The 22,430-nt window shown below is 42.8% G+C and overlaps 1 protein-coding gene across 1 annotated transcript in view; it reads left to right on the top strand.

Moving 5' to 3' along the window:
- Positions 1-8,459: 8,459 nt before the first annotated feature.
- LOC120994418 (zinc finger protein 182-like) overlaps positions 8,460-22,430 on the top strand; it is a 668,524-nt gene continuing 654,553 nt past the window's right edge. The window contains exons 1-4 of the mRNA XM_040422965.1: positions 8,460-8,583; positions 10,108-10,255; positions 10,359-10,526; positions 10,611-10,734. Coding sequence (XP_040278899.1) covers positions 10,148-10,255; positions 10,359-10,526; positions 10,611-10,734 — 400 coding nt within the window. The 5' untranslated portion in view covers positions 8,460-8,583; positions 10,108-10,147. The remainder of the gene's footprint in view (positions 8,584-10,107; positions 10,256-10,358; positions 10,527-10,610; positions 10,735-22,430) is intronic.

Raw genomic sequence — 22,430 nt, 5'->3', positions numbered from 1 at the left:
TCAGAGCGTCCACATCGGCTGTTAACCCAATGTAGTTGGACACCTGTCGGTCTAGGCATTCCCTGAAGCTGGATCCGGAGAGCGGCTGTCGATGGGTTGGGTGCAAGAATGATCTAATATCCGAAGTGACCAACACATCTTCAAACCGCCCTCTTCTTGCATGCACTGTAGAATTGGTACCCGCAACTGTTTCTCTGTGGGTGGAAATTCCTCTGCCAGCGCCTGCAACAGCAGAATGCAGCATCTCTCAAAGCAAGACCTGAAAATGCTGCATTCTGACAGCCCTCTGTGATGCTGGTAACATTTTGTGCTTGTACCGGGAATCTAAGTACGTTGCCAGACCGCTGGGTGGCGGCCGTTGCTACCTCCTCTTCCTCATCAGATGCCAAGAATGGCTGTGCCTTGGTAAGGTCTGGGAATGGATGAGAAAATAATTTCTCCAACTCGAGTGGAGGGGCTATGGTGGTGGTGTCTTTGAGGGTGCACACAGCAGAGAGTGAGGAGGGTGCAGACACAGAGAATGAGGAGGGTGCAGAAACGTAAGGCTGAGTGAGCAACTCAACCAACTCTGGTGCGTCCTTTGACATAATCGCAAGCACCTTCTCCAACTTCCCACTTAGGCTCCGGTCTGGTGCACCTGCCCAACCTCTACCACCCCTGCGGAACGGCCTGTCTCTTCCTCTGCTTGTAATTTTCAAAATGACCCTGTGCCAAAGTCCCTAGAGAAGAGCAGTATTTGTGAAAGCTGATATACGGCAGGCCTCAATCAGTTTTTAGTTGAAGCTGGTATATCGCCCTCAAGCAGTAATTTTGCGGACTCAGGGACCCAGTACTGGTCCTTGCCTTTTATGCTTTTTATACGGGGGTCCCTCTTCAAACACTGGAGCATAAAGGCACCCATTTGCACTAAATTGGAAGCGGTGGAGCGGCATGGCTCCTGCTCATCGCCCAGGAGAATGTCGTCCTCGGTCTCCTCCTCCCATCCAAGGACAACACCAGGAATCCCAGAAAAGTTTAAAGCCTGCTCTTTTCGCTCCTTCTCCTCCCCCTAGGCAGCATCCTCCTCTGACTCCTCTTCAGACTCCTGCTGACTTGCCGTCAGAAGGTTCACACAGTAGGCAGTAAAAGTTATGTACCTTCCCTGCCAGTGTTTGCTAGACCACGTGTCTGTGGTCAGATGTATCTTAGCACCGACACTGTGTGCCAGAGATACATTCACTTGCCGCTTAACATGGCCATATAGCTCTGGGATGCCCTTCTGGGAGAAATATTTCCTTCCGGGGACCTTCCATTGCGGTGTGCCAATGGCCACAAATTTTCTAAAGGCCTCCGAGTCCACCAGTTTATATGGCAGTTCTGACAAGCCGGAGATCAGCTGTTGGGCAAGAGGGTTATCCGGCGTCATCAACTTTTTATGTTCGAAGCCTGCCTTTTGCCAGATGAATGCGACCACGGCATGGTGGAAGGTGGAGTGGAGGACAAATGGGAGGAGAGAGGAGAAGGAGAAGAGGCAGGATGTGGAGCACCAGGAGTGTGGCTTTGTGGGTACTGACGGCGTTGCTCCCAATGGGCTCGTGATGGGAGGCCAGGTGCCTTCTTAAGGCAGTTGTCCCTAGATCAGTGTTGGGCTTACCGCGACTTATGCATTGACAGCACAGGCTGCAGATGGCAACACTATTGTCAGCAGCTGACACGTTAAAAAACCCCACACTGTGGAGCTATGTGCCGGCGTCCTGGGAGCGCCAGATGTAACTGTGCATGGTGGATGGCTCGCTCCAGATACATTTGCAGTCTGCTTTTTGCCTCCTGTGCCCTGCAAGCTCTGTCTGCTTCTCCTCCTTCCCTTTCTGCTGCTCCGTCTCTCCCTCTGAACTCCCCTCCTCTTCCTCTCTTGTGGGCACTCACGTGACGTCCATCAAGACATCATCATTGTCACCTTCACCTCCACTGACATTAGAGATCTCGGAGTAGGCAGCAACAGCGGGGACCACCCTCCTTGGGCTGATCTGAGTACTGTTGTCAGACCGCTGGGTGGCGGCCGTTGCTACCTCCTCTTCCTGATCCGATGCCAAGAATGGCTGCGCCTTGGTAAGGTCTGGGAATGGATGAGAAAATAATTTCTCCAACTCGAGTGGAGGGGCTATGGTGGTGGTGTCTCACCACATAGCCATGGCATCTAAAGGGTTAAATGTCTGTGATCGACATTATTGCCAGTTGCAGACATTGGCTGTGGGCCTCTGCTGTTTGAAACAGCGAGCTGGTGCCATATTTAAAGACCCTCGACGCCGGGAGCCTAAGGGTAAAAGGATTCCTCCAGGAATAATACGTTTTTCAAAAGTGCCAGCCGCCTGTCTCTCTTGGGCAGCACAGTAGCTCAGTAGTTAGCACTGTTACCTTGCAGTGCTGGGGTCCTGGGTTCAAATCCGACCAAGTGCTTGCATGGGTTTCCACCCACACTCCAAAGACTTACTGATAGGGACCTTAGATTGTGAGCCCCATCGCATGATGCTAATGTCTGTAAAACTCTGCGGAATATGTTCGCGCTATATAAGTGAGCATAGCACAGCATGGGCATAGTCACATACTCCACTGCAGCCAACGACTGAACACATCACCACTGAAGCCAGTTATTTGCTGCAGCATAGCATGTGACCATGTCCATACAGCGCAGGATGTAAACACTGCAGGGACTGGAACATTGAGACACTTGAGGCAGCACAGAGGATCTTCTGTTTAGATAAGGTTAATGAACAATGGTTGGTTGTGCGTTTTAGGTATAGCATCCAGTCAGTGTGTTAATCAGCAGGATCAACTACACCAGGCAGTATGCCTGCTTGATCCTGCTGACAGATTCTCTTCTGTGAAAAAGAATTGGATCTTCTGTGATTAGACTGACATCTTCCAATTCAACGTATAGCGTATAATTTTTATAATCATTAGTGACAACAAGGAGCATATTAACCCGTAGGATACCAGCGCCCGATCAGCTGCAGAGGTTCGGCAGTCACTGATAGCCGGACCCCTGCTGTATGCATTGATAAAAACTCAGATGCCAATGCATTAACCCTTGCACTTCCGCGGCATGTACGGTATCCTGCCGGGTGTCCACCGGGTCCCCGCACTGCTGTGACGGGGACTCGATGGCTTAGACAAAAGCCCGTTGCCTTCCTTAGGCATCGTGGCTGCCTTTCATGTAAGCCTGTGAGATCCAGCCCCATGCATTACCCATGTATTGTATTGTAATGCATTGTAAAGGGGATCAGACCCCCAAAAGTCCCAGAGTGGGACAAAAAAATAAAGGAAAAAAGAAGTAATAAAAAAAAAGTTTAACAAAAAAAATCGAAGTTTCAAGTTAAAAAAAAGCGTCCTTTTCCCAAAATAAAGTAAACAAAAAATTGAAAGAAAAAAGGAACAAGAAAAAAGTTGACATATTAGGTATCACCGCATCCGTATCGACCGGCTCTGTAAAAATATCACATGATCCACCCCGTCAGGTGAACACCGTAGAAAAAAAATATAAAAACAGTGCCAAAACAGTCATTTTCTGGTCACCTTGCCTCATAAAAAGTGTAATACCAAGCGATCAAAAAGGTTCATTGAGCCCAACATGGTACCAATCAAACCGTCATCTCATCCCCAAAAAATTTGATCCTACCTAAGACAATCGGCCAATAAAAAACTATGGCTCTCAGAGAATGGTAACACAAAAACTAAATTTTACTCTGTTCAAAAAGACTTTCACTGTGTAAAACTTAACAAAAATAAAAATGATAGACATAATAGGTATTATCACATCTGTAACAACGTGCTCTATAAAATATCACATGAGATGGCCCCTCAGGTGAACGCTGTAAGAAATAAAAAAAATAAAAACTATGCCTCACCTTGCCTCACAAAGAGTGTAATACCAAGCGATCAAAAAGTCTTATGTACCCCAAAATGGTACTAATGAAAACGTCACCTCATCACGCAAAAAATGAGCCCCCACATAAGACAATCACAAAAAAATAAAAACCAATAGTACCTATAAACCGATCCATCAAAATCTGCGCTGCAAAAGCCATATGGCGCTCCTTCTGTTCTAAATTCTTCCATGTGCCCCCACAGCAGTTTACCACAACATATGGGGTGTTGTCGTATTCAGGAGAAAATGGGTAACAAATTATGGGGTGCTTTTTCTCCTGTTACCCCTTGTAAAAATGAAAAAAATTGGGGCTAAAACAACATTTTATTGGAAGAAATGAAACTTTTCATTTTCACACCCAAGGGTTTCCAAATTCCATAAAAAGCTTGGGGGTTAAAAAGCTCATTACACCCCGTAATATATTCTTTAAGGGGTGTCGTTTCCAAAATGGGATCACTTTTTGAGGGTTTCCACTGTAGGGGTACGTCAGGGTCTCTTTAAATACAAAATGGTGCCTAAAAACCATTCTAACAAAATCTGCTGCCAAAATCCATATGGCGCTCCTTTCCCTTCTGACCATTGCCATGTGCCCTGCCAGCAGTTTACCACCACATATGGGGTATTTCTGTAAACTGCAGAATCAGAGTAATGTATATTGAACTTTTTTTTCTGTTAACCCTTGCTGTGTTGCAAGAAAAAATTTCACCTCCATTTTCCTTTAATTCTTGTGGAACACCTCAAGGGTTAACAAAGTTTGTAACATCAGTTTTGAATAACTTGAGCGGTATAGTTTATAAAATAGGGTCATTTATGGGTGGTTTCTATTACATAAGCCCGCATTTTATAACTGAATTGGTGCTTAAAAAATGGTTTTGGAAATTTTGTTGAAAATTTTAAAAATGGCTTCTAAACTTCTAAGTCTTCTAATATCCTAAAAAAATAAAATGACATTTACAAAATTATGCCAACATAAAGCAGACATATGGAGAATGATGTCTGATAACAATTTTATATGGAATTAATATCTGTTTTAAAAGTAGAAAAATTCAAATTTAGGATTATTTTATAAATAATGGTGAAATACAGTCAGGTCCATAAATATTGGGACATCGACACAATTGTAACATTTTTGGCTCTATACACCACCACAATGGATTTGAAATGAAACAAACAAGATGTGCTTTACCTGCAGACTGTCAGCTTTAATGTGAGGCTATTTACATCCAAATCAGGTGAACGGTGCAGGAATTACAACAGTTTGAATATGTGCCTTCCACTTGTTAAGGGACCAAAAGTAATGGGACAATTGGCTTCTCAGCTGTTCCATGGCCAGGTGTGTGTTATTCCCTCATTATCCCAATTACAATGAGCAGATAAAAGGTCCAGAGTTTATTTCAAGTGTGCTATTTGCATTTAGAATCTGTTGCTGACCACTCTCAAGATGAGATCCAAAGAGCTGTCACTATCAGTGAAGCAAGCCATCATTAGGCTGAAAAAAACAAAACAAACCCATCAGAGAGATAGCAAAAACATTAGGCCTGGCCAAAACAACTGTTTGGAACATTCTTAAAAAGAAGGAACGCACCGGTGAGCTCAGCAACACCAAAAGACCGGGAAGACCACGGAAAACAACTGTGGTGGATGACCGAAGAATTCTTTCCCTGGTGAAAAAAACACCCTTCACAACATTTGGCCAGATCAAGAACACTCTCCAGGAGGTAGGTGTATGTGTGTCAAAGTCAACAATCAAGAGTTCACCAGAGTGAATACAGAGGGTTCACCACAAGATGTAAACCATTGGTAAGCCTCTAAAACAGGAAGGCCAGATTAGAGTTTGTCAAACAACATCTAAGAAAGCCTTCACAGTTCTGGAACAACATCCTATGGACAGATGAGACCAAGATCAACTTGTACCAGAGTGATGGGAAGATAAGAGTATGGAGAAGGAAAGGAACTGCTCATGATCCTAAGCATACCACCTCATCAGTGAAGCATGGTGGTGGTACTGTCATGGCGTGGGCATGTATGGCTGCCAATGGAACTGGTTCTCTTGTATTTATTGATGATGTGACTGCTGACAAAAGCAGCAGGATGACTTCTGAAGTGTTTCGGGCAATATCATCTGCTCATATTCAGCCAAATGCTTGAGAACTCATTGGACGGCGCTTCACAGTGCAGATGGACAATGACCCAAAGCATACTGCAAAAGCAACCAAAGAGTTTTTTAAGGGAAAGCAGTGGAATGTTATGCAATGGCCAAGTCAATCACCGGACCTGAATCCGATTAAGCATGCATTTCACTTGCTGAAGACAAAACTGAAGGGAAAATGCCCCAAGAACAAGCAGGAACTGAAGACAGTTGCAGTAGAGGCCTGGCAGAGCATCACCAGGGATTAAACCCAGCGTCCGGTGATGTCTATGCGTTCCAGACTTCAGGCTGTAATTGACTGCAAAGGATTTGCCACCAAGTATTAAAAAGTGAAAGTTTGATTTATGATTATTATTCTGTCCCATTAATTTTGGTCCCTTAACAAGTGGGAGGCACATATGCAAACTGTTGTAATTCCTGCACCGTTCACCTGATTTGGATGTAAATACCCTCAAATTAAAGCTGACAGTCTGCAGTTAAAGCACATCTTGTTTGTTTCATTTCAAATCTATTGTGGTGGTCTATAGAGCCAAAAATTTTAGAATTGTGTCGATGTCCCAATATTTATGGACCTGACTGTATATCGGCTCAAATTTACCACTGTCATGAAGTACAATGTGTCACAAGAAAACAATCTTGGAATGGCTTGGATAAGTAAATACGTTCCAAAGTTACCACATAAAGTGACACATGTCAGATTTGCAAAAATCGGCCTGGGATTTAACTTAGGGTTGCCACCTTTCCTAACAAAAATACAGACCAGGTTAAGCCACACCCCAAATGGGGTATGGTTGTGGGAGGCATGGCTTAACACATGGGTGTTAAGTTGTTATTATGTGGCTCCCAGTATTAATAATGCCCCCATTAAAATGACTGCCTCCATTAGTGCCCCCAGAATTAATAGTGCCCCATTAGAGCCCCCCAGTAATATTAATGCTCCCATTATTCCATTATTTCCCTCCAGAATTAATAATGCCCCCATTAACGCCCCTCAGTAATATTAATTCTCCAATTAGTGCTCCCCAAAATTAACAATGCCCCATTAGCGCCCTCCAGTATTAATAATGCTCCATTAAAGCCTCCCAGTATTAGTAATGCCCCCATAAGTGCCCCCCAGAATTAGTAATGCCCCAATTAGTGCCCCCCAGTAATAGTAATAACCCTTTTAGAGCCCCCCAGTAATAGTAATAACCCTTTTAGAGCCCCCCAGTTAATATTAATGCCTCCATTAGTGCCCCCCAGAATTACAAATGCCCCCTTCTCTATTAAAAAACAAAAACAAAACTCACCTCCTCCATTTGATGGCGCTGCTGTTAACACTCGCTGCTCACTGGAAGCTCAGGACAGGACCTGCGCTCCAGCGTGATGATGTCTTGCAGGTCCTGTCCTTCACATCTAGTCAGCAGCAAGTGTTCCCCGCAGTGCAAGAAAGTGGATGAGGGGAGTTTTTTTTCCCTTTTTTAACACAAGTGGGGGAGGGGGCGGGAGTTAAAGGCTGTACTAATAAGCACCCCACATTGAAAGTGCTCATTAGTAACAGTCCTTATAGGAAAATACTGGCAATTATTATCGCCGGTAGAAAAAAAAATACTGGCACCAGCAGGTGCAGTAAATTACTGGCTGGGTGGCAACCCTAGGGGTACTAGATAAACAAAATGAAAACCCTTTCCTTAAAAACTTAAGAATTTTCATTGGCCGAACCTGGTGATGTGTAAAAGGACCTCCTGCCTCTCCCCTGACTAATGTGGTTGTTAGAAAGAAGGATCGAGAAAGTCAATCTTGAAGAAGGTTCCTTTCGTTCAGGCAATAGATAAACATTTACTCTACAGCTGTTGAGGGTGTATGGGAACCTTTTCATGCTAACTTCGATGTTGGTTAAATTATATCTGAAAACATTAAATACTCCCATAAGGAGTGTTTTGAGGCATATGACATTTCCTGTCTGTGGAACACAAACTTCCTGTAGTTGGAACACATTGTGCTTCCTGTCTGTGGAACACAAACTTCCTGTATTTGGAACACATGGTACTTCCTGTCTGTGGAACACAAACTTCCTGTATTTGGAACACATGGTGCTTCCTGTCTGTGGAACACAAACTTCCTGTATTTGGAACACATGGTACTTCCTGTATGTGGAACACAAACTTCCTTTATTTGGAAAACATGGTACTTCCTGTCTGTGGAACACAAACTTCCTGTATTTGGAACACATGGTACTTCCTGTCTGTGGAACACAAACTTCCTGCATTTGGAACACATGGTGCTTCCTGTTTATGGAACACAAACTTCCTGTATTTGGAACACATGGTGCTTCCTGTCTGTGGAACACAAACTTCCTGTATTTGGAACACATGGTGCTTCCTGTTTATGGAACACAAACTTCCTGTATTTGGAACACAAGCTTCCTGTATTTGGAACACAATATTCTTTTATATGGACTACTTATAAATCTACCTGTCTGTGGAACCCTGTGCAGTTCCTGTGACCAGCTCCTTGTTTCAGAGCCCATTTTGGAAGACTCTTGTCTTAGGTAAATACTGTGCGATGTTCTAGATACTGTTTAATCAACTCAGTTGGCATGACCTGATGTGCAGGGTCAGTGTGATGACTCTTTTTCTAGTACTACTTGTCAGCCGACATGGAACATGATAATAAGCTTATGCTGTTTGTTCTCTTTTATGTCTGATGAAATAAGGAGCTATTACATGTTATAAGGACTTTTATTATAATACTATATATTCAGTAAATAGACCTTGGAGATATAGTACATTTGGAGGACTGGTGGAGGAGCCGAACCTTCCAACTTATAACATGCTCCGCTTCAGTTTTATTACACTAAGCCATGCCACTAATGCAGCCTTTATGCCCTTGTAGTGACCCTTCACAGTAGAATGCTCCCTTAATACCTTAATATACTCTCTTTACAGTAGAATGCCCTCTCAGTGCCCCTCTAAGTACCCCCCTCAGAGTAAGAATGACCCTTTAGTTTTGCCCTCACAATGGTGCTACCCATTAGTTTTCGTCTACAAAGAGGAAAGCCCCTATAATTTTAAGAAAAAAAAATAACAATACTCACTGTTCCCCTGATGAATGAAGAACATTATTCCCCGGCTTGTGCTCTCTCCTGCTCAGCGCAGCTGGTGCAAAGATGTGACTGCTTCCCACCTGTCTGCTGCAGCATGCACAGGCCGGAAAATGGTGGAGGAGAGAGCTGATGGCTCTCCCTGCTTCACTATGGTATTCAACTGGACCTGCGCCCCTCAAGATTTATATACAGTTGACCTTGAGACATGCTGAAACCGTCTGCCCTGCCAGATCTGGGATGCTTGGGATCTATCCGTGGGATAATCATCTTCAGTATGGATAATAAGAATATATGACTCTGCGGGTGATAAGTGATCCAGGAAGGTGGTAAATCTATGCTGTCTACTACCCTGTAAAGAAGAGTAGGTCACCCCTCATATTGATTTTATAACAGTACTTCATGGCGACCTCACCTCAATAGTTCCATCACTTTCAATACATATTATTTGTAGTCCTTTATTATTCCCAATTATAGGGATAATAGCAGTTCACTTCAAAAGGACATGGACTGGTAAATGTTGTCAAGTGCACTGGCCCAGATCTTAGTACCTCAAGCCATTAAAAGTAACATGTAACGGGCAATATTTAAAGTGTAATGAGTAACAACCAGTGAGGATAAATGAATTTACAAAATCAATAAAATGATATGTGTATAAACAATAGGCTCTCCTATACCTATGGGGACCAATAGTTAAAGGTGCCAATTATGTACTGTGAATTAAACAGGGGCAGTAGTGCCAACTGTCTCAAAAATGTCTAGGAGAATCCATGAAAAAGGGGAGACCTTCTGAAAGAGTTTGCAAATTTCCTGAGTGCTGTGAAAGCCTCCGAGGACCTCCCTTTGAGCTGCACTGGAAATTGCTGCTCTGCAAGTTGCATTAGTGGCTTCAAAAGTTGCCAGTTAGGTGCTATTCTTCATGTAAAAAGTTCCCAAAATATGAGTTTGAACTAAATGCTCCTTGTTCCTTAGATACAGGACTTACACAGGTGAAGTTTTCTTTTGGAAGACGATGGTGCTTTCCATCAAAAACCCACCAAGGATGGACACGGACAGAAACCACATGGCTGCGAGGATATTAGACCTCACCCTGGAGATCATCTACTTGATAACAGGAGAGGTGAGAGTCTCACGTGACATCACTCTTATCTCTATTAATAATACAGGTAAATGACTGGAAAGGTAAAGAATACATGTAGTGATTAGTGTCTCCCCATACACAGGATTACACAGTAGTGAAGAAGTCGTCTGGTGAGTGTGTGACACCCAATGTGTCAGGAGAATGGAGCAGGAACCCGGGAGCCATCACCGAGCCTCCACCTCATTCATTGATACATGAGCAGAAGATCCAAGAACTTACCAACAGGATCACTGAGCTGCTGACCGGAGAGGTGAGCGCTGCTGGGAATGCTGGGACATTATACTATAACGCCAAGGAGATGTCTGGAGGATGACTGTATGATTGTGTGTGTCAGGTTCCTATAAGGTGTCAGGATGTCGCTGTCTATTTCTCCATGGAGGAGTGGGAGTATTTAGAAGGACACAAGGATCTGTACAAGGATGTCCTGATGAAGGATCACCAGCCCCTCAAATCACCAGGTAAGAGGAGACCTTCCTTCATTATAGAGGAAACCAGGTTTGAGGATCACCTAGATTCACCCATCATCTCATCATCACATATAGACAATGTATTCAGTTGCTGGGGTTATTTCCTATAGATGAGTCCAGTAGGAGAAATCCACCAGAGAGATTTCCCCATCCTATATTTTCTTGGGATTGTCCAGAGGAAAAGCAGAATTCCCCACTGGATCGTCAGGTGAGATTTCTGAAAATCCCCTATAGATTGTGGTAACAACACTTTCCAGTAGACTTGTCCAGCAATGAAGTATAGTTGACTGTGGTAGATAGTGGCTGCAAATGGTTTTGTTTATTATACATGCACTTGTCAATGATGAGTTTTTTTTTGTGATTTTTTATATTGATGACCAACCCTCGGGATAGGACATCAATATCAGATTGGTGGGGGTCCATCACCCCAAAGCCCTGCTTGATAGGCTATTCCAAATAAGATGGAGTTCGTTCTTACAGAGCTTCTTCCGTTCACTTGATCGGGAGCAGTGCTGCAGTCACCAGCTCTGTCCATGAAACACTAGACAGAGCTGTGTCGTTCCAGTGCAAGATTTATTCCAGGACAGCAGGACCTGCCGCTCTATTCAAACAGGTGAATGGGACACCTTGTTCTCATGTTCGGTGCAGGCCCCAACACACTGACCTCTACCGATCAGACACTTATCCCCTATTCTGGTGATAGGGTGTGTAATGAGACAGCCCTTTTTACATGTATGTAAATTCCTGCAGTATAAATAATTAACCCAATGATAACACAATGTCCTTCAACTGCTTAAAAAGCTGTGATGTTGCTGAATAATGTTAATGAGCACCGCTGTCCACTTCAGGATCTGCTCAGATTGTTTCATTCAGCAATATTAAACATTTCTGTTGATGTGTAAAATACTTGGTTGAATGTGGATCCTGTCTGATCAGCGCTCAAGACAATCATTCTCCTTTTATTCCATATTCATTCATGTCTTGTAGGGGTTTTAAACCTTTTTCTGGATATAAGATGAACTATGGTCCTTCTTCATTTTCCATATGTCCTTAATGTGGGTTTCTTGCAGGAAAGTTGTGGTGGAACGAAGGGTGAACCTGAAAACCTCATATCGGGGTCAATGGATGGTGAGAGCCTTTCATAAATCTTGTGTTTTATTCTTCCCTTATAAACTGCCAACTGAGTAGTTATCTGCTGATCTTTTTCTGAATTCCGAGAGTTGGAGGATTTAATATTCACATTTACTCTAAGGGTACTTTTACACTTGCGTTAAACTTTTCCGGTATTGAGTTCCGTCCTAGGGGCTCAATACCGGAAAAAAACTGATCAGTTTTATCCTAATGCATTCTGAATGGGGAGCAATCCGTTAACTATGCATCAGGATGTCTTCAGTTAAGTCACTGTACGGTTTTTGGACGGAACACTTGCCGGAAATGCCGGATTCGGCATTATTTCCATTGAATGCATGGATCCAACCCCAAGTGATCCAGAAAAACGGATCTGGTTTTGCAGTCTGCGCATACGCAAACCTTTAAAAATGTGAAAAATATAAATACCAGATCCGTTTTTCCGGATGACAACCGAATAGACGGATCTGATATTGCAATGCATTTGTGAGACGGATATGCATCCGGATCTGTTTACAAATAGTATCCGTTTGCATACAGATTGCCGGATCCGGCAGGCAGTTCCGGCGACAGAACTGCCTGCCAGAATCCAATGACACAAGTGTGAAAGTGCCCTAAGTCCATTTCCTGTTTGTTACGTCTAGGAATTATTTTGATCAGAACTGGCCTGTATGAGATTATTAGGAGCAAAGTCTCCTTAGGGTAGGGTCCATTAACACATCCGTTGTTTCTTTCCTGATCTGTTCCGTTTTTTGCGGAACAGATCTGGACCAGATCAGGACCCATTCATTTTCAATGGGTCCTGAAAAAAAACGGACAGCTCAATGTCTGATTTTTTTTCAGGACCCATTGAAGATGAATGGGTCCAGATCTGGTCCAGATCTGTTTCGCAAAAAACGGAACAGATCAGGAAAGAAACAACGGACGTGTGAATGGACCCAAAATGAGAGCGGGACTAACATGGATCATTAGAATGCTGAACTGATTAGCTAATAATTCCAGCAACCTTGTTAGCATATATTTTTTTCAGTAATCAGCCTAGTTACCACGAAAGGTAGTAATAATATTCTGCCACATTCACATTCCACCATTAATGGTTCTAGAGCTTTTCATAGGTATCTGCCATTAAAGGGATTTTCCTTTCCTGGAGTAAAATATTGATGGTCTATTCTCAGCACAGGTCACCAATATTGACCTCCCACCATCCCGACCAGTCCGCTTTTTGAAGAGGCTGTGGGGCACAGTTTCTTCGCTGTGGCCTCTTCCTATGCCAGTGATGTTCATTGGTCATGTGACCTAAGTGCAAGCTCAATCCCATTCAAACCAATGGACCTGGGCTGCAATAATAAGCACAGCCACTATACAATGTACAGCACTTTGCTTGGTATGCTGTGAGAGGGTTGCAGCTCTAGTCTGAGTGCTGCAACCCATTCAAATAGATGGTTGGTGGGGGAGCCTGAGGATAGGCCACCAATCTGATATTAATGACCTATCAATATATTACTCCTGGAAAACCCTTAACGGGGTTTTATGCTTTCAGTATATTGATGGCCTTTCTTCAGGATGGGTCATCAATATCAGATTTGTGGAGGTTTAACTCTCAGCATTTTTATTTTTTATTTTTTTTATTGGAACTAAAAATATACTGTCAGAGTATTAAAACCCCATATCTTGATCCACTTCTCTTTTCTTTTTTTCTTTTTTCTCCTTTTCCCTTCCCTTTCTTTTCTTTTTTGTTTGTTGCAGTATTTATTTTTATTTTGATTTTTTTTTTTTCCAATACACAAAGAAACTTCAAGCTTAATCTAATTAATACCACTTTACCCTTAACTACCTAGCAGGATCTTTTTATATTTATGACTACCTAGTGAAGAAAACTCATTCAGTAGAAACAGTTGTGGCTCAAGAGGAATCCGTATTTTTAATTTATGGGTGAGGAGATTGTTAATACCATTCCAATAGGCTCCCAGTTCTGGGCATGCCCAGATCATGTGCAGATAATCCGCACCTACAGTATCACACCTAGGGCATTTAGAGGTATCTCTTAATCCACACTTATTTAACCAAAAGGGAGTAACATATAATCTGTGATAAATATCGAACTGTATTAAAACATGATTAAAGTTATGAAATAGTAAGTAGAAGTAGAAAAAATGCTTCCTCACCCTACCGATTGTATATTTGGGCAGTCCATCTCCCAGGCCCTTTGTCCCGGCGATTGTGTCTCACCAAAACGTGACGTAATAATTTATATATATTTGAAATCTTCATTCTTTGTGGTATATTCCCTACCCACCCATTTAACGGATAAGTATTATCTATTTCTAAGAGTGATTTATCATTCAAACTAAAAAGTGCCGACCGAAGCTGAAAATACCTAAGCCATGAAAGATTCACTATAATATGTGATAGTTCCACAAACGACTTAATCTCTCTATCCTTAACAACCTGTGTAATATGAAGAATCCCATTCTTTTGCCAAAATTGATCCATTGCTATACCCTCTAGGGTCTGTAAGTGAATATTATGCCAAAGAGGCGTGAATGCAAGTGATCCCTTTACCCCCAACCAAACTCTAGTGGTCGCCCAGATTTTCAGTAGTGATTTTATAGTCTCTTCATGGCCCTGGTCTCTATTAATCAATAACCCGGATTCCAAAAGCGTAAATATGTTATTATGCGAGGAGCTTCTCACTAACCTACTTAAGAAAGTACTATTTTGCCATTCATGGCACGTCCATAGCTGAGCGGCAATAAAGTAACCTTTGAAGTAGGGGATATTTAATCCCCCCTGCTCCAAAGGTTTATATAAATATTCCAGTTTGAGGCGCACACGTTTCCTTCCCCAAACTAGGTCATTGATTATTCTTTCCATAAGTTTAAAATATTTATCCTCTTTCCAGATAGGTGTATTCCTAAGGACATAGAGGATTTGGGGAAGAATCACCATCTTGACCAGTGAAACTCGATCAGCCCTAGATAAAGGAAGTCTCAACCAAATCCCTATTTTTGCCCTAATTTTTGTTATCAATGGGATCAGATTGAGTTGAACACAATTTTCAACCTTGGGAGATATAATCATACCCAAGTATTTAAAAGTGTCAATGACATCTAGCTGGGTAATCGAGGACTCCTTCTGGGAGACCGGATCTAATGGCATCAAAATTGTCTTCGACCGGTTTATGTCTAGGCCTGATACCTCACCAAATAGTTTAACCATCCGAATAATTCTTGGGAGAGTTATTTCTGTATTATCTATAAAAAAGAGGGCATCGTCTGTGTATAGAGAAATGCGATCCTCCATGGTCACTATTATTAATAATTTGCATTCTATCTTATCCCTAAGCACTGGGACAATGTGATACAAAATGTCCAAAGAAATACTGCGCAGAAGTTATAATGATCAAAAAACAAATTGCAGTGAAAATGCAGCTTCAGAGTGAAGGTTACATGAAACCAGATCTATAGTTCATGGGCCCCATGAATTGGTCAAAAGATTTGATTCAGGCACAAATAAATTTGACCTGAATCGAAAGAGCTCACATTGCCTATTGAAAGTTGTGTATGACATTCTCAGGTCTCTTAGGACTTTAACCAACCCCTTTCAAGGGGTCTTTAACACAAAGACATCATTAGTACTGTCAAAATGACATATTTAGTTAGGAGTAAATGCATGTTTGCCGATAGTAACAAACAGCCTGTTTAAAAACACTCTGCACACTAGAGATGGCCTTGCGGTTCACCCAGCGGTCGTTTTGCAGCGAACTTTGCGCATCGCGATTCGCCGAACATGCAAACATATGGCGACGTCCACCGGCGACATTTTATTTTGCATTGTGCCAAACTTTGACCCATGACACATCCATCAGGTGGGACAGGACAGCCAATTGAGAGGTTTCAGCACATGGACACACCTCCACCCTATAACAGAACCCGATCTGGCAGCCATTTTACATTGTGTTTTGCCAATGTAGGGAGAGGTTGCTTTGTGGAGCATGGACAGGCTGTTAGGGACACCAAACTCTAGCTAATAGGGCCACAAAAGTCTTTTTAAGCACTGGTATAGTTGTGCTATCGATAGGTGTGATATACTGAGGGGTGTGATATACTTATAATATACTTTCTAACATAGAAAGTATATCATAGTGCATTTGTATTGTGCAGCAGTTGTGTGCGGTTCTGCTGCGATACCGCAGCTATATACAGTTGCAATAAAAAGTATGTGAACCCTTTGGAATGATATGGATTTCTGCACAAATTGGTCATAAAATGTGATCTGATCTTCATCTAAGTCACAACAATAGACAATCACAGTCTGCTTAAACTAGTAACACACAAAGAATTAAATGTTACCATGTTTTTAATGAACACACCATGTAAACATTCACAGTGCAGGTGGAAAATGTATGTGAACCCCTAGACTAATGACATCTCCAAGAGCTAATTGGAGTGAGGTGTCAGCCAACTGGAGTCCAATAAATGAGATGAGATTGGAGGTGTTTGTTACAGCTGCCCTGCCCTATAAAAAACACACACCAGTTCTGGGTTTGCTTTTCACAAGAAGCATTGCCTGATGTGAATGATGCCTCGCACAAAAGAGCTCTCAGAAGACCTACGATTAAGAATTGTTGACTTGCATAAAGCTGGAAAGGGTTATAAAAGTATCTCCAAAAGCCTTGCTCTTCATCAGTCCACGGTAAGACGAATTGTCTATAAATATAGTAAGTTCAGCACTGCTGCTACTCTCCCTAGGAGTGGCCGTCCTGTAAAGATGACTGCAAGAGCACAACGCAGACTGCTCAATGAGGTGAAGAAGAATCCTAGAGTGTCAGCTAAAGACTTACAAAAGTCTCTGGCATATGCTAACATCCTTGTTAGCGAATCTACGATACGTAAAACACTAAACAAGAATGGATTTCATGGGAGGATACCACAGAGGAAGCCACTGCTTTCCAAAAAAACATTGCTGCACATTACAGTTTGCACAAGAGCACCAGGATGTTCCACAGCAGTACTGGCAAAATATTCTGTGGACAGATGAAACCAAAGTTAAGTTGTTTGGAAGAAACGCACAACACTATGTGTGGAGAAAAAGAGGCACCGCACACCAACATCAAAACCTCATCCCAACTGTGAAGTATGGTGGTGGGGGCATCATGGTTTGGGACTGCTTTGCTGCGTCAGGGCCTGGACGGATTGCTATCATCGAAGGAAAAATGAATTCCCAAGTTTATCTAGACATTTTGAGAAGAACTTAAAGCCATCTGTCCACCAGCTGAAGCTCAATAGAAGATAGGTGTTGCAACTGGACAACGACCCAAAGCTTTCAGCTCTTCAGTCACAGGCTGATCAGTGGCTAACCCCGCTCAATTTGACAGTTGGTAAAGTGGTGTGCGACAATGGTGCCAATTTGCTGAGCGTGCTGAATCAGGGCAAAAATGACACACTACCATGGCACATGGCACATGTCGGGAACTTAGTCGTGCATCGATTCGTTGCCAAATACCTCGGGTCCAGGACGTCTTGCGGCAGGCCAGGAAAATCTCTGGCCATTTTAGAAGATGGCAGAAAAAGACAAGGTAGGGAGGCTCAACACTTGAAATGAACGGATAGCGGTGGGTTCACTGCTAATTGGGTCACTCACCCAATTAAGAAAATGAAATATATAGCAAAGAAAAGCAGGCAACACCACCTTCTGGAATAAGCGTGGAAAAGTGGAAATACTCTTTGGAATATTTATTCAGAGATATCACACATATAAAAATGGCCAATATAATGATATAAAATACACTAAAACATATCAGTTACAATAATACACTGAATAAAAACAATTGATAAGGAAGTGGTCTCCTAAAATAATGTCACATGAGATGAATTGCGGCAGAGAGTTGTAAAAATTATTTTTGCCAAATAGGACTGTCTCTGTGAGACTCTTACCGCTCAATAGTCCCGATGTCTAAGGTAGACTTCCACAGAGCGGTGGAGAGGTGTAATCACCAGAATCCTGGACGCTGGATGTTGAACAAGCGTGCAGTAAGTAGTCACACGTCGGTGCAGGATACAGACACCGGAGCGCAGGACGCTGAGTGCTGAATATTCAACTTGGAGGGCGTGCTCTCAGTCAGGTGATCCTATGCAAATGGATCAGATGTTCTGATCAGCTGACAAGCATCGCCCAATCACGTACCGCTCAGGTCCTTGTACCAAAGGTCACTAGGCACAGCGTCAATCCAGGTCCTCAAATTGCAATATTGGTGGATAATATTACGAGTGTAAATACTCTTTGTCCACGGGATCTTTCGTACTTTGGGTCCGGACCAGTACTGGATATGAAGGTTGCGTAGTCCGCTAGACGCGTTTCGAGGCCTCCTGCCTCTTCCTCAGTAGCTACCAGACTGCGCTCTTTCAGACATTATATAGGATGCATAATTAAAATCATTCATACAACCTGTGTTCAGGTTAAGACCCACTGAATCATGGGTTGTATTCTAAAAACATGGAGTGGATTATAAAATGAATACTAACATGGAGACAGACATAGTAACAATCATTACATAAAATACAATAAAATATATGTACATTTTCTTTTCGCGTATCTATTGGAGTACCAATAAATTACCAATACAATAATATTCAATAATATTCACACAGCTCCCTCATAGCATTGCCAAAATAGATCTCAATACACACATGTATTTCCTGTGCATTTTTTCATTTTCATATATACACATGCGTTTCTTGTGCGTTTTTTCATTGCATAGCCCACATAGCATTGCCAAAATAGATCCTAATGCACTCATGCATTTCCTGTGCGTTTTTTCACTCCCACATGCTCGCATGCGTTTCTTGTGTGTTTTTTTTCGTTCTCATATGCACACATGCGTTTCTCAAACTTCAACAAAACATAGTCATATAGTTGTTCAACAGGGAAAATACCATCTATATATACTTTCATATATTTATTCAGCAAAAAATGTTATTTTACCGAAAAATTTCCTGCTGAAAAAATTCTTTTTATTCATTTTATTCATTCATTGTAGATATAGTGATGCCTGGGAGCAAGGGGAGACCAGGGTGTGATATCAGGGTTAGCTGTCTTTTGTCTAGCACCCTGGTCTCCCCTTGCTCCCAGGCATCACTATATCTACAATGAATGAATAAAATGAATAAAAAGAATTTTTTCAGCAGGAAATTTTTCGGTAAAATAACATTTTTTGCTGAATAAATATATGAAAGTATATATAGATGGTATTTTCCCTGTTGAACAACTATATGACTATGTTTTGTTGAAGTTTGAGAAACGCATGTGTGCATATGAGAACGAAAAAAAACACACAAGAAACGCATGCGAGCATGTGGGAGTGAAAAAACGCACAGGAAATGCATGAGTGCATTAGGATCTATTTTGGCAATGCTATGTGGGCTATGCAATGAAAAAACGCACAAGAAACGCATGTGTATATATGAAAATGAAAAAACGCACAGGAAATACATGTGTGTATTGAGATCTATTTTGGCAATGCTATGAGGGAGCTGTGTGAATATTATTGAATATTATTGTATTGGTAATTTATTGGTACTCCAATAGATACGCGAAAAGAAAATGTACATATATTTTATTGTATTTTATGTAATGATTGTTACTATGTCTGTCTCCATATTAGTATTCATTTTATAATCCACTCCATGTTTTTAGAATACAACCCATGATTCAGTGGGTCTTAACCTGAACACAGGTTGTATGAATGATTTTAATTATGCATCCTATATAATGTCTGAAAGAGCGCAGTCTGGTAGCTACTGAGGAAGAGGCAGGAGGCCTCGAAACGCGTCTAGCGGACTACGCAACCTTCATATCCAGTACTGGTCCGAACCCAAAGTACGAAAGATCCCGTGGACAAAGAGTATTTACACTCGTAATATTATCCACCAATATTGCAATTTGAGGACCTGGATTGACGCTGTGCCTAGTGACCTTTGGTACAAGGACCTGAGCGGTACGTGATTGGGCGATGCTTGTCAGCTGATCAGAACATCTGATCCATTTGCATAGGATCACCTGACTGAGAGCACGCCCTCCAAGTTGAATATTCAGCACTCAGCGTCCTGCGCTCCGGTGTCTGTATCCTGCACCGACGTGTGACTACTTACTGCACGCTTGTTCAACATCCAGCGTCCAGGGTTCTGGTGATTACACCTCTCCACCGCTCTGTGGAAGTCTACCTTAGACATCGGGACTATTGAGCGGTAAGAGTCTCACAGAGACAGTCCTATTTGGCAAAAATAATTTTTACAACTCTCTGCCGCAATTCATCTCATGTGACATTATTTTAGGAGACCACTTCCTTATCAATTGTTTTTATTCAGTGTATTATTGTAACTGATATGTTTTAGTGTATTTTATATCATTATATTGGCCATTTTTATATGTGTGATATCTCTGAATAAATATTCCAAAGAGTATTTCCACTTTTCCACGCTTATTCCAGAAGGTGGTGTTGCCTGCTTTTCTTTGCTATATATTCCATTTTAGAAGATCTTACACAGCCATGGATCGCCTTGCTGACGTTCAGAGGTGACACCACCTGCCCGTCAGATGTCTGATTTCGCTGGAACTCCACCTTATATATTCTTGATAGGCTGCTCCAGCAGCAACGTGCCGTTAACGACTACCTGTACGAACTCTGCAGCAGGACGGGTTCTGGAGAGCTTGGTTTCTTTTCACCACACCAGTGGCTGCTCATGCGCGACTCATGCAGACTTCTGCGGCCATTTGTTGAGATCACCAAACTGGTCAGTCGCAGCCAGGGCGCCATCAGTGACATCGTACCTTACGCCTTCTTTTTGGAGCCTGCATTGCGTCGTGTCATTGATCAAGCCATCGAGGAGCAGGAGCTGGAAGATGGGGAAGTCGCAATGCTGAATGAATTCCCATGGGGGGCTACTCCATCTGAAACAAGTCAGCAGGAGTCTAAAGGGGAGTCAGAGGAGGATGGCGGCTGGAGGGAGGAGGAGGAGCAAGAAGAGCAGGCTTTAGGGGATCCCTGGTGTTTTCCGTGGCTGGGTGGAGGAGACTGAGGACGACAGGAGACAGGGTGCTCCACCGCTTCCAATTCGGTGCAAATGGTGGCCTCCATGCTCCAGTGTTTGAAGAGGGTCCCCGTATAAAAAGCATAAAGGGCAAGGACCAGTACTGGGTGGCAACGTACTTAGACCCCCGGTACAAACACAAAATGGCGGGCATGTTACCAGCATCACAGAGGGCTGGCAGAATGCAGCATTTACAGGCCTTGCCGCGAGAGATGCTGCATTCTGCTGTTGCGGGCGCTGGCAGAGGAATTTCCACCCACAGCGAAACAGGTGCAGGTACTAATCCTTACGCGCATGCAAGAAGAGGGCGGTTTGAAGATGTGTTGGTCACTTCGGATATGTGATCATTCTTGCAACCAACCCATCGGCAGCCGCCCTCCGGATCCAGCCTCAGGGAACGCCTAGACCAACAGGTGTCCGACTACATCGGGTTAATGGCCGATGTGGACGCTCTGAGAAGCGAGGAACCCCTGGACTACTGGGTGTGCAGGCTTGCCCTGTGGCCAGAGCTGGCACAATTTGCCATGGAACTCTTGGCTTGCCCCTTGCGAGTGTCCTGTCTGAAAGGACATTCAGCGCAGCAGGGAGGATTGTGACCAACAAGCGCACTCGCCTAGCTCACGAAAGTGTGGACTACTTCACGTTTCTAAAAATGAATGAGGCATGGATCTCTGAGAAATTCAACACCTGTGACGACCACGTGTAATTGAATTTTCTCATGCCAGCCCACACATATCCGCCACCACCCAGAACAAGAATGGTCCTTGTCTTATGTATATACAGCGGCATAAAAGGCCTTTTCTGTCAGGTGAATGCCTAATTTTTGGGGCCTCTACTCCAGTGGCCTACAGTAAAAAATGTATCCAGTGACCGCCTAATGTACCTCCAGCCACATAATCACTTTTTCTTTTCTGTCAGGTGAATGCCTAATTTTTTGGGCCTGTACTGGCCTACAGTAACATTTTTATCCAGTGACCGCCTAATGAACCTACAGCCGCATCATCACAAGTTATTTTCTGTCAGGTAAATGCCTAATTTTTGGGGCCCATACTCCCGTGGCCTAAAATAAATGTTTTCTAGGCTCCAGCAGGGCATATTTTTGAGAGTTTCACTTTAAGACGCATAAAAATAGCCCCTGATTAAAATACATATTTTTTGTGGGAATTTTTGCCAATGATCCCCCTCTGGTATGTCACTGTCCATGTTGTGGGACTATTTGTGCACTTCTAGTAAGTATATGGTGGCTGCAAATATGACCTGAAGGTTTTTCAGGTTCGCCTGCGATTAAAGTCAATGGGGCCCGCCGCGAATGCGCATTCGCAAACAGTCCCAGCCGATGTTCATCCATCACTACTGCACACTACTCCTGTATTTGTTATGCTTTGTAAAATAAAAAAAAATAAAAAAAGATTCCAAATGTTATTTATTATTGGAGACATATGCCTGCCAGTGTTTATGCACACACGGTAG

Source organism: Bufo bufo, chromosome 3 (genome assembly GCF_905171765.1).
Source record: "Bufo bufo chromosome 3, aBufBuf1.1, whole genome shotgun sequence".
In the NCBI taxonomy this organism is placed as follows: Eukaryota; Metazoa; Chordata; class Amphibia; order Anura; family Bufonidae; genus Bufo; species Bufo bufo.
The sequence above is the reverse complement of the archived record's forward strand: the minus strand, read 5'-3'. Positions and strand labels throughout refer to the sequence as shown.